The following is a 13,063-nucleotide window of genomic DNA, read 5'->3' as shown; positions in this document are numbered from 1 at the left end:
GGGCCCTCTGCTTTTCACATCACTTATCATGTTCCTTCTTGTTCTGAATGATTTGCTTTGTAGGTATGTCTTCACTGGGATTTATATTTTTGAAGCTTTGATAAAAATATTAGCGAGTGGTTTCATTCTGGATGAGTTTTCTTTTCTTCGGGATCCATGGAATTGGCTGGACTCGGTTGTCATTGCAACAGCGTAAGAATGCTAAAGGTTTTCTATTGGAAGTTTGGGGTGGGAAAAAAAGCCTCTTGGTTTACATCAGGTCTCTGAATCCCCTTGAGTGGCTAAGTGTGACCTAATGATGCCTAGAGCTCTGGGCGCAGTGTCTGTTGGCCCTGAACAGCACCACGTAGCCTTCTGGCCTGAGGCTTCTGTGCACAAATCCGCCTCTCATTCTCTCATGTTCTCATTCTTTCAGCCACTCACTCACTAAACGGTGGCCTATTATGTGCCAGGGTCTGCGCAGGAAAAAGGGGTTGTGATAATGAAAACAAACAAACGAACAAACAAAAAATGGACATCGTTCTCACTCTCTTGAAGCTCACAGTCCAGACAAGAACAGAAAAAAATGACCATTGCAGTCTGGTAGGGTGAGTGCTAGGGCAGGAACCCTAACCTATGTATCAAGCTGTGTTGGCAGAACCAAGGCGTCTACAAAATCTTTAGGTACTGAAAGGTCACTAAGAATTTCTCTCATGTCGTCTTCTAGAAGTTTTATAGCTTTGACTCGTATGTTTAAGTCCGTGGTTCATTTCGAGTTCATTATCGTGTATATTTCATATGACCTGAGGTGAGAATCGAAGTTCTTTCTTAAGAAAGGAGTATCACTTTGATATCTGAATGATGAGACAGAGTCAGCAAAATAAAAAGAAGCGCTATGGCCCATTGCTGGCACAGGAATAATAAACTTAACGTTACTTATCTACTTATTGCTCATTAGCCATTATTTTAAGCACTTGCATATATTTTCCTATTCAATATTCACAAAAGCCCTTTGAGGTAGATGCTATTAATTTCAGAGTTTTACACTTGAAGTTCGACAGTGGAGGGCTCTTGGGTATTGAAAAGCGGTGAAGAATGTGGGCCCTGGAGTCAGACCATCTGGGTTCCCTCCGAGCTTGATTGCAGAGTGAGACCTTAGGGAAGTGCACTGGGGCCTGGGACTTGGGAGCCAGTCAATAAATGTTTTGATTGATTCATATTATCTATGGATGTAGCCACAACTTCATGGACTATTTCGAGGAATCCCCACCTTTGTCCAAATATAAAGATTAGCTGAGAACAGCCTCCTGTACAGCCTGTGGTCCATAGCATGAGAGAGCGAAGGTGGGCCTGGGAAGCGGAGGCCTCAGATTCCACCTTGGTGGACACAGGGCTCAGACTGTGTTAACTTCTGCCATCGTGGAGGTGTGCAGAGCATCTGCAGGACCGAGCAAGCCCAGGCTTTTCCTGTGCTTTGTCTTGTAGGTTTGTAACATTTTCACCAGATATCAATGCCAGCGACATCGGTCTGTCATCCCTACGTACCTTTCGGGTGTTAAGAGCTTTGAAAGCAATTTCAGTAGTTTCAGGTAAGTTACCCTTTCAACATTGGTTCTTAGCATGAGCAAATGTTCTCTTATATTTAAAATTTCTCCAAATGTCATTTAAACCAAAAACAAACTCTGCTTTTACTTTTTATTTGATTGTTCAACAAATATGTATTGTCCATGCACTGTGCTAGGTGCTTGGGATACATTGGTGAGCAAACAAAGACCCCTGCCCTCATGGAGTTTACATTTTAGGTGGGGGTGGGATGGGGAGACAGACCCTAAGCAATAACTATAACAAATAAGTAAATTATTTGGCATGTTAGAAAGTGACATGTGCCATGGAAAAATAAAAAGGAGAAGTAAATAATGTGAAGGCTACTGGAGGTCACAGGGATTAGGGGAAACAAGTTGCATTTTTCAAGAGTGGTCAGGATGGGTATTATTGAGAAGGCGAGTGAATCGTGAGCAGATTCGAAGGCAGTGATAGAGTTTCATAAGCAGATACCTGGTAAATGGTGTTCTAAGAATAAGAGACCGCCATTCCAAAGACTGAGGGATAGAGAGGATATGGATGGGGCTGGAGCAGACAGAGTGAAGAGCCAGGTAGTGGAGGGGACCACAGAAGTGACGGGGAGGCTCGTGAGCACTGGGAGGACTTGGGCTTTGCTCTGAGAGAAGTGGTCCCAGCGGCCGCCTTGCTGGATTCACCACTGCACTCACGTTCACGCCAACATCACGCTTATCCTGCACGCTGGGCACACCGTGGAACTCCTCTGTAGGGGGACTTTGTCTCAGGGCCTCCCCAGAAATCTGGTTGAGACTGTCACAGCAGCACTACTGTCTGAGGCTCCTCCTGTCCAATCTTGCTTCCTTTCTGCTCTCTTTTCCCAGGTGGCATCCCTGCGACTCAGTCTGAGGCTCTCCCTGCCAACTCTACTTTCTCCTCCTTATTCTTCATAGGCATTTCACCCAACACATCTCTTGCACACCTGGTCCCACAGTATCTGCTTCTCAGAGAACCCAACCTGACACAAGAGGCCACCGCCATAATCTAAGCAAGAGATGGTGGTATTCTCAGATTAGGTGGTGAGAGAGGAGTGGGTGGACAGTGGTCAGATTCTGTATGGTGTGAGCAAAAGAAAAGAGTGGCAGTTTGGGGCCTGAGTGACTGGAAAAATGAAGGTGTCCTTGCCTGAGACAGGGAGGACTGTGAGAGGAGCAGGTCTTGGTATCTGACGAGGGGTTGGCTGTGGACATGTTCTGTTCAAGACGACTGTGAGACATCCAAGGGAAAGTTTCAAGTAGGCAATTATGTATTTTGGAGTTCTGGGGAGCAGATGTAACTTTGGAAATCATGAGCCTATAAATGATATTGAGAACCATGAGATCTGTTGAGATCACCAAGAGAATGAACGTAGATGGAGAATAGAAGAAGATGAAGGTCTGAGTCCTGGGGCACTGCCACCTCAAAGGAGAGGGAGGGGGAGAAACCAGGGAAGGGATGAACAGGAGCCATCAGTAAAGTAGGAGGGAAGGCAAAGTCAGTCTCCTGGAAGCCAGGTAAGGAAGGTGCTCTGTAAATCAGGATGAAGCCAAGGATGGTTGTGAATATGAATTCCAGTTCATAAGAAGTTAGGTTATTATGGCACACTCTTCTCTTTTCCTTCCTCTTTCCTCTCTTTCCTTTACAAAAAAAAAAAATATTTATTAAAAATATTCCCCCCTTGAAGTTCTTCCTCCTTTCCCTTTTTCCCTTCCTTTCTAGTCTCTTCTATCAGTGGCTCAGCTGCAATACCAAAACTATAGGCAATTTGGGTCTTTTCAAACAGAGCGGTGGGTTATTTTTTTAAAAAACTCCAGAAAAACAACTGCATAGTGATAGAGAAACTGTTAGTCAGAGGACACTTATATAGACTTCGTCACCCCTCTTCCTTCTTCTCCTCTTTTGCAAGGTGGACCTTGGTTTCCCAAGATGACTTAGAAGCTTCTTGAATGAGCTGAGTCCCTCATATTTTCATTCATGTAAAATATACCCTCAGACAGTCACTCAGTAGCTTTAATGTCTCCTCCTTCATCTCTAAGCAGTTAAACATTGTCTCCATTTTGACTCATGAACACATCAGATCCCTGGATGCTTTTTGAAAACAAAGGTGTGAGGTACAGGCTTTCATGGGACTATATAAAAATTATTTACAAATCACAACCATCTTCTCTCATCTAAATCTTCTTCCTTTGGAGAAGACTCAAGCTTCTTATAGATTAAACTAAGACTTGGATGAGATTATAGTAATTTTTTGTTTGGCTACAATTGGGGACGTAGTAAATGTCCCAGCTTGGCCTCAAGGCTCCTCCGCATGTCCCCATGCGGCATCACACTTTGTAGGAAGGTCATCCCCTGAGGGCTGCTGCTGCCTTGTGTTCTCAAGTATCCTCATGATGGTTCACACTAATGAATTACAACTTTATCACCTAGTGTCATCACATGCATTACAGTGCACACATGTGGTTGCTTCTCCCTCCGGCTGTGTTGAGAGCAGGTCCCACAAGTCAGCGGTGTGCTGGGGTTGACGTGTTCTGGCTCTCCAGCATAGTTCTGGCTGTCCGCATCTTTTTCTAGCTCTGCATCCAGGGACGTCATGTTGGTAGCTGGAAACCAGCTGGGGAAGAAAGGTTATTTGGAGGGAGAAGATGAATCTATACTAGAGAATTCAGCAAACAAGGGAATCTCTAAATGCTACAAATGAAGACTTTTCTATACTCTCACCCCCATCCCCAGCTGATTTTAAATGTTTGCAGCACACTACAAGATTATATTCTTCTTATTTTGTAACTTTGGCATCAAAACACTGTGCCTTAAACACAGTAGTAAATATTTCTTGAATGAATGAAAAAAACCCTATTGTTACTTGTAATCTAATTGTTTTTGTTTAGGACATCCTCATTATGTAAGTGCATACAAAGCTCCCCCTTCCAGCTTCTTGCCCCCAATTTAGTTGTATTTCGGGACACCTCATGTACCTCATAATGGGTAGTGACTACTAAATGTTGAATATAGCTCTGGCTCCTTTTCTAGGGTGGCCTTACTCTGGCCTCAATAATACATGTGACCCCCAGCTGTGGAGGGGCCTGCATGGCTGTCATCAAGGTACTCCTTGTGTGGCATGTTTCTGCTCAAAGTCTTCTCATTTGCTCTTCGGAGCAACTCTGTGGTGGGCAAAGGGCAGCGATGAGGAGGCCGAGTCCTCGACAGGTGGACAACTTCGATGACACACGATTTGTAAGGCATGGAGTTGGAACTAGAGCGCATGGCATCAGAATCCTAGGCCTGGCCAGTTTCCAGCTCCAGTCTGCAATCAGACAGCTTCCGAGGCCTGGTTGCTCTCTTCTGTGTCTGCCCGTTGCCTGTGTCTGTTGTGTGTGTGAGGGCTTCTCTCTGCCCCTGTCCTCCTCCTCAGGCCTGAAGGTCATCGTGGGGGCCTTGCTGCGCTCTGTGAAGAAGCTTGTTGACGTGATGATCCTGACTCTTTTTTGCCTGAGTATCTTCGCCCTGGTCGGTCAGCAGCTCTTCATGGGAAATCTAAAACACATGTGTGTCAGTGAGGCCTGTGAGAACTTCACCGACTTTCCCGGTAAATACCCCACCTTTCACTCCTTGGTTTGTGCATGGTTAACTTTGTTTTCTCCCCACTCACACTATCTACACATCTGCATGACAGAGTCTCTTAGGAGCACGGGATGACCACATCCATCCAGGGCTCTCATATAGGCAGTTGCATGTCTTAGAGACTTTTCTCATTCTTCAGGTTTCTACGGAGAAGGAAAAGCCCAAAGTCACATCCACAAGAAGATGGTCAGCTCCCATCCTTTCTCCATGTAGATTTCTGCCCACTTCTTTGTCATGCTTTGCAAAACTCTTCAGAGTGCCTAGATCTGGCCAAAGGCAACCAGCAACTTTCCAGCTCCCATCCCCATGTATTTTCTCCAATGATATCACTTCTTTCTATGCTGTACCCTCTCCATGCTAAGGTTGACTCTACACCAATTTCACATGTCCTGAGTCTCATGTGGCTACATTTTCACGATGTCTGTCTTGGTTTACGAGTGTCTCATGGGCTGAATTTGTGTCCAGCTTCCCTGGGGCGGGGGAGGGATTGGTCTTCAGTTTTATATATTGAGAAGCAACATGGTGCTGTGACTGCTTCCTCCTCCTCCTCCTCCTCCTCCTCCTCCTCCTCCTCCTCCTCCTCCTTTCTTTTTCCTTTCCTTCCTTTTCTCTCACTCCTTCCTGATGGCTCAAGTTCCATTTCCTCTCTGGACACCCACTTTGATCATTTTAGAGGGTTTCTGAACAATCTGTTCCAAGAATAATCTGACATATTTGCTATTCTTTTTCATTTCAGTGGTTTCTTTATCTGAATAATACTTCTTTGTTTTCTCAGACTCTTGCTATGAAAAAGATTCCACTGAATTCAAACTATGTAACACTGCATTCAGTAGAAGGTAAGAACCTTATACTCTCCATTATTCTCCTAATCAGAGCAACTGTGGATCTTCTAAGGTGATGTGGCAGTTTTCATCTAATGACTTGTGGAAGCACTAATGGTAGATCTCAAACAGTACTAATTATTTCATGCGGCTAAGCAAGTTTAGATGTGCATTATTAAATTAAAAATTATTTCCAAGTATTTAGAGCAGATTTCACCCCTGAGTTATGTTGAATTTGTAACATTATAAAACCACTGAAAACATGAAGTTTTGCCTCTATGGAGTGGATATTCGAGACTTTCAAAGGTAAGAAAGGACATTATGATTGAAAGCCCCAAGACGTTCTTACTTCCTGTTCTGTTCAGCACCCTGGTGCAGAGTATCTGAGCATGCTTCTTCTGTTTGCTGATCTGTTGGCCACCACTGTCTCTAATTATGTACCGTTGTATGTCGGTTCTTATACATTCAACCCCAACAGCTGGTAACTCTCTGGCCTTTTGGGGATACCCTTCCTTCTTCCAGGACATCAGTGCTCTCTGTGGTGAGAGACTCAATTCAGTGAAGATTTATTGAGTGTATTTCAAATTAAGATAACATACTAGGCACTCTGATGAAATAGACTGTATTCATTCCTCAAAAATAAATAGGTATCAAGGAGTGCCGTGTACCAACCTCTGTGTTAGGCCTGAGGAACACAAGTATGAACAAGGGAGCTCTGCCTTCTTGAAATGACATCTTGCAGGGAAGAGAGATGTAGAGTAAATCCTCAAAAGTGTGAGGCATGTTATAAGAGAAATGCACAAATACTAAGAGAGATAATGGCATTTAAGCTTATCTTTAAAATTAGGGAAATCCTCCAATGCCACTTGTGGTAGTCGTGGGTTCAGATTAGGTCAAACTCACAAGACGTAATAGGCTTTAATCAATATGAGGTTTACTAGGCTCTCTAGAATGATCTTTAACAGGGCACACTGCACCCACAGTGTTTTCATTTAGTAAGGGGCCCAACAGCTGTCACATACAGTGCTTCCTTGACCCCTCATCCATGCAAGGCAGGTCTGGTTACTGTAGGTAAAATCCATCCAAGGTGGGATGGGCCACCTAGACCCATAGAAGCAGCAGCCTTTGTTTCCAACTGGTCTTCATAGTGTCCTTGTCTCTCTAAGCTTGTGTCACATCATAATTCTCTCAGTCTGAGTATAGTCTCAAAGCACAGGTGTTTTATGGTACACATCCTTCCACATTGATCAAAACATGGCAGATTTCAAAGAGATGGCAGATCCAGGGTCACCTTCCCAAGCAGGCTGTTGTCCGTTCAGGGCCCAGGCCTGGTTTTTAATCTTTGCTCACTGCCTCCTTCTCTGAGGACTAACTGGTTGGTGACTACAGTGTGGATCTGAAGCATAAGTAGAAGGTTCTGGTATGTGAGGAGATAGGGAAAACAATACCAGCCAGAAGGATCAGTAAAGGCGAAAGCCTGAGTCATGAGGACATGTTGGAGATGAGAAGCCCAGCATGCAGTTATGCAGAGGGGCAGAAGATGGGTGCCAACCATGCAAAATCTAGTAGCCCATCAGTGCCAAAGATTTTGACCTCGATATCAAAGGAAACAAGACCTGAGCTGATTAGATATTTTTAAGTTTTTAAAAAATTATTATTTTGTTATTAGTTTGAAGTATACAACACATTGTTTAGACATTTATATAGTTTATAAAATGATCCCCCTAATTGCTCTTTCTCTCCTCTGGCCCTCCACCTAGCCATTTCATTAATGCTGACTGCATTCCCTATGCCATGCTCCCCACCCCTGTGACCATCTATCAACTACTAATTTGTACTTCTTTAACCCTTCATCCATCTCTTCCAGCCGCACCCCCCAACCCCTCTCCCCTTTGGCTGTCATCAGCCTGTCCTCTATTTTAGAGAATCTATTTTAGATATTTTTAAAGGCCACTGTGGCTGCTGTGTGCAGAATTCAGGGACAGAATAGATGAGGCAGCCACTTAGGAGGCTATATAATACAGAGAACGTCGTGCGGCTGCACAGCAGAGATGAGAATAAGTGGATGGATGAATCCCAGAGGCCTTTAGGAGACAGAAAAAATAAGATCTGTGACTTGAAGAGACGTGTTCGTGTGTATGTAGGTACACAAATGCCTGTGCAGGATGGAGGTGGGAAGTGCAGAGGAGAGACGAACGTTACAGGCGTTCCTCTCATTTCTGGTGTGAGAGACTGGTGATGCCTTTCCTGAGATGGGAACGTGGGAGAAGAGACTTAATCATCTGTGCAGGTTGATGGGAAGGCACATCCAGAGAGGGGGAGATTGAACAAAACCAGCTTATATTTTGAATGGAGACCAGAAAAATGAGGGAAATTAGGTATGGTAGTAGGTCCAGTCCCAACTGGCTCCTGGAAGATAAGAACATGGAGACGTCACAGAATTTCACTGAGATTGGGAAAGAGAGCACAATGGATGTCCTCTTTCCAAGTCACCGTAAAGCAAAGCCTACCACTCACTAGGTCCCGTTCTGCCCACCAAATGCTCAGTCAGCTCGTCAGGACCTCTGATTAAATGTGACTGAAAGCCCAGGCTCACCAGGCAACTGAAGAAAGCCTTTGGCATGAAGGAGGCCAGGATAAACAGAAAAAGTGACCATTGTCTCAGTTCAGGCTGCTATAACAAAATACCACAGAGTGGGTGGCTTAAATGCAACAAATTTATTTCTCACAGTTCTGGAGGCTGGAAATCTAAGATCAGGGCAGCAACATGGTTGGGTTCCAGCAAGGGTCCTCTTCCAGGTTGTAGGCTGCTATCTTCTCATATCCTTATATAAGAGAAAGAGGGCTAAAGAGCTCTTAGGGTCTCTGTAAGGGCTCCACCATCATGACCTAATTACTTCCCAAAGGTTTCATCTCCTAATGTCATCAAATTGGAGGTTAGGATTTCAACATTTGGCTTTTGGGGGGACATAAGCATTCAGTTCGTAAGAGCCATGGGCAAAACAGCAAGAATTCAGAGAACCAAAAAGAGCTTTTAAAACTTTAAATAGAACTTTTATAACTTGGCGAAAATTTATAGAGATATTGTGTACATAAAAACAAAAATAGCTTGTTTTGAAAAAGGAACAGAGAACAAGAAAGAGATCTTTTTTTTGATAAGATGATTACAAAAAAACAAAAAATCAATGGGAAAATAGCCCAGAAAATTACAACAAAAGACAGAGACAGTAAATATAAGAATAGATATCAATCCAGAAGTTCCAAGTTTTGACAAAGTAGGAATTCTAGAAATAAAGCACAGAAAAAACAAATGGGAAGAAATTAGCAGAGAAATAATACAGAGAATTTCCCTGAGATTAAGGATGAAAGTCCTTCAGCATTCCTTAAAGTGCCCAACACAACGGATGAAAAAGTTGTGTTAAGCTCATGACATTTCAGAATCTTTGGTGGAAAAGATCTTAAAACCAAAGAGAAAAAGAAGGTTGGTCATCCATAAGGAGCCAAAACCAAAATGGCGCTAGAGTCCCCACCAGTCACACGGGATAGCAGCTGAGCAGTGCCTTCATATTTTTAAGGGGAAATAATTTTCAGCCCAGAATTCTATCTCTGGACAAACTAACAGTCATATGCAAACGCAGAAAAAAGTTATATTCATATCTGCCAAGATCACCCAATCTTTTCAAGAAACTGCTTGAGACTTACTCCAGAAAAATGAGGGGGTGAAACTTAGAAAGAGCAATACGCAAGAGTCAAGTAAAAATGTATTCAACCCAGGAGAGCCATCAACACAAGCCACAGTATTTTTCTATGAAGAGTGATATAAATGTGATAAAGCAGGATGGGATAAGCCACCACAGGGTGTTAATCATCAAGGACTAAAACCGATAAATCAGATATCAGCAGAAGCATTTTATTTAGAGATGTAGATGTAAAAGAGTTAAAAGCTGTTGAATTTGGGAGTATAAGAAAGATGGAATGTTTTTCATTACAAGCTGTTGGTGCCATGTGATTTTTAAATCACACACATGTATTACTTTGATAAAAACACTATGCTTATTAAAAACTATGAAAGTATGTATGCTTAGTATATCATATAGGCATACTTAATGCTGTGTGCTTTGGTGGTATGGGCAAGGACCTGTGCAACATATTCATTGTTCGTAAAATAAAAACCCAAATGTTTGTAAAGCCAAAAGCCTATTAACAACTGAAATGTAAATATTCATCATTAGCAAAGCAGTTAGAGAAATCATAGGACTGTAAGGCATGAGATGGAACGAGATATCTCCCTTTATGCTGGTATGGAAGGATCTTCAAGTTATATTGTTCCATGAAGGAAGCAAGGTGCAAGAGAGTGTTTAAAGAATGCTCCTATATATATTCTAGAAGATATGCATCAATGTATATGTGCTTCTATGTTCATAGAAAACATCTGGAAAGTTACAAAAGTAAATGTAAACTGTTGCCTCTAGGAAGTGGTACTGGAGGATCTAGGAACAGAGGGAGACTTCTTATTTATTAGATACCCTTTTTTGCTGTTAATTGTTCGCTATGTCATTGCACTTAATTTTTCAATGAAAAACTGCTAATACGAATTTACTGATCGATCTATTTGAATAGAGTCAATGGGCACCCACATTAAGGTACAGGCTGGGAGGCTTGGCCAACAGGGTGGATGGCCACTCTACAAGTATTCTCTTCACCTGGGACTTTTGGGTGTGAACCCATGGCCCTTGGAAGAACCAGTACCATGTAGGGGAAAAGGGAAGCTGGGCTATAAGGAATGTTATTCTCTCTCTTTTCCCTTGTTTCCCATATCTAGTGACTGTTCCGAAAAATTTACATGCAGATCCACTAAAAAGAATCCTGACTATGGCTATACAAATTTTGACAACTTTGGCTGGTCATTTCTTGCCATGTTCCGGCTTATGACCCAAGATTCCTGGGAGAAGCTTTATAGACAGGTTGTCAATTTTTTTAATTCTCTCTCTCCCTTTCTCTCTCATCTATCATTTATTTATAACCTACCATCTACTCCCCACCTTTGTATTCTATTCCTCATTTTTAACACTTTTACTGTTAAATTCTGGTTTAGAAATTCTGTCAGAAACATCAAAAAAATATATAAACATGATATCTGGAAGAATCGTATATAAACACTCCTCTTCCTAGAAATGTTATACCTCTCCAGATTTCACACTGCCAGAAGTCCCACTAACACTTCGGTTTTCATGAAGCATTGCTAATGCTCTTGCCCTTTTAATTTTAAAATGCAAGTACTCTGGAGATAATGATGGGAAAGTCACTGAGACTTCCATGGTGACATATGGACGGCATCTCCTCCCTGGGTGACAGGGCATCAGGTATCACTGGGGAGGCTGTGGATGATGCTGTGGGCCGCTGAGCCAGCCAGGGCTGGGGGACACCAATTGCTACTGCACGATTTCTGCTTGAAGTGATGGCCACCCGGCTGTGGGAGAAGGCTCCAGGTGCCAGTGTGTGCTCTGTCCCTTGCAGACCTTGCGCACCTCGGGGCTCTTTGCAGTCTTCTTCTTCGTGGTGGTCATCTTCCTGGGCTCTTTCTACCTCATTAATTTAACCCTGGCTGTTGTCACCATGGCTTACGAAGAACAGAATAAGAACGTAGCTGCTGAGACGGAGGCCAAGGAGAAGATGTTCCAGGAAGCCCAGCAGCTATTAAAGGAGGAGAAAGAGGTATGGGTTCATGGGGTCAGAGAGCGAGCCCTGCTCAGGGGATGCCAGAAGCCTTTGGGCCTGAGGCTCAGGCTGCTGTATAAGGCCCGGTCACAGCATTCTCTACTGGTGCTTTTCTGAGAATTTATCCCCTTGCAGACTGGCTCTGCTGCTCTCTGTCACGAAGATATCCCGGCTCAGGGCTCTTGAGAACAGGGATCCCTTGGTTTTGCTGCTTTTTGACCTTTGAAACCTGAGCCTTCTAGGACAGATTTCAAATTGCTTGATAGAGGATCTCACACACACACACACACACACACACACACACACACATGCATGTGCACACACATACATATATAAATCCAGGTTTTGCTCCAGGTTTTCTTGTGGGAATCTGGAGATGTCTGCATTCAAGGTGTTTGCTTGAGAGGGTTTGGGAAGGCAAAAATGGTGGCTCTGGGGACAATAGCCATGATTATCTCTACGTTCTTGAAATTCCTGTCATATTTATAGGCCATTCTCATTGTTTCCCTGATACCTTTACATTTTTCCAGTTACATTCTAAGATTTTTCAGGGCAGGGACTATGTTTGATACTCTTTCTCACCCTCCGCAGAGATGTGTCAGGAGGAAGCCCACTGTAAGTGCTTAACATCTGCATCATCAGGCACAAACAGTTTTTGAGTGCCTAGCACATATTGGACCCAGTGCTAAGGGTTTGTGAGGCAGAGATATGAAAGATTCCCCCTGCCTTTGAGGGCTGCAATCTCTGTGGACAAATAAGACATGTTTCCCAGATAATGACAAAGTAACATATTCCAGTTAGGTAACAAGCAATCTACATGGTACATTGCTGCCAGCAAAGAGGAGAGACTGCCCACTAAGGCTGAGGTCATTTGCAGTGTTTCATGGGGAGGTATAAAATGCTCATTAATTTCTTTTGTTCACTTTCTAAGGCTCTGGTTGCCATGGGAATTGACAGAAGTTCACTTAATTCCCTTGAAGTGTCATCTTTTTCCCCAAAGAAGAGAAAGCTATTTGGTAATAGGAAAAGGAAGTCCTTTTTTTTCAGAGAGTCTGAGAAAGAACAGGTTCCAGGATCAGAGTCTGATGAGGAGTCCCCCAAAAAGGTAAGTCTTGGCCAAAGAGTTAATGATACCATATCACTGTTCAGGGAGATAGGTCAAGTTGTCCAATTGAAAGGATTCATTCATTCATTCATGCATTCATTCATTTATCCAGCATCTATCTGCACATACTTTCCTGCATCTGTGTGTCTACTCAATTACCCATTTATTTCCAAATGTTTATTTAAACATCTTTCTATTTGACAGTGTTTACTATCTGCTGGGCACT

The 13,063-nt window shown here is 43.1% G+C and overlaps 1 protein-coding gene across 7 annotated transcripts in view; it reads left to right on the top strand.

Annotated features, from left to right (window-relative positions):
* The window catches only part of SCN11A (sodium voltage-gated channel alpha subunit 11), a 115,678-nt gene that overhangs the window by 59,379 nt on the left and 43,236 nt on the right, over positions 1-13,063 (top strand). For 6 of the 7 annotated variants that reach the window (XM_016124017.2, XM_036219730.1, XM_036219734.1 and 3 more), the window contains 7 exons: positions 64-192; positions 1,465-1,568; positions 4,985-5,158; positions 5,969-6,029; positions 10,837-10,978; positions 11,532-11,729; positions 12,664-12,837. In XM_016124017.2, the coding sequence (XP_015979503.2) occupies positions 64-192; positions 1,465-1,568; positions 4,985-5,158; positions 5,969-6,029; positions 10,837-10,978; positions 11,532-11,729; positions 12,664-12,837 (982 nt within the window). The remainder of the gene's footprint in view (positions 1-63; positions 193-1,464; positions 1,569-4,984; positions 5,159-5,968; positions 6,030-10,836; positions 10,979-11,531; positions 11,730-12,663; positions 12,838-13,063) is intronic. The other variant, XM_036219736.1, reaches the window with a different exon arrangement.

Source organism: Rousettus aegyptiacus, unplaced genomic scaffold (genome assembly GCF_014176215.1).
Source record: "Rousettus aegyptiacus isolate mRouAeg1 unplaced genomic scaffold, mRouAeg1.p scaffold_m13_p_4, whole genome shotgun sequence".
NCBI classification, from domain to species: domain Eukaryota; kingdom Metazoa; phylum Chordata; class Mammalia; order Chiroptera; family Pteropodidae; genus Rousettus; species Rousettus aegyptiacus.
Note: the sequence above shows the minus strand (reverse complement) of the source record. Positions and strands in the feature narration are given on the sequence as shown.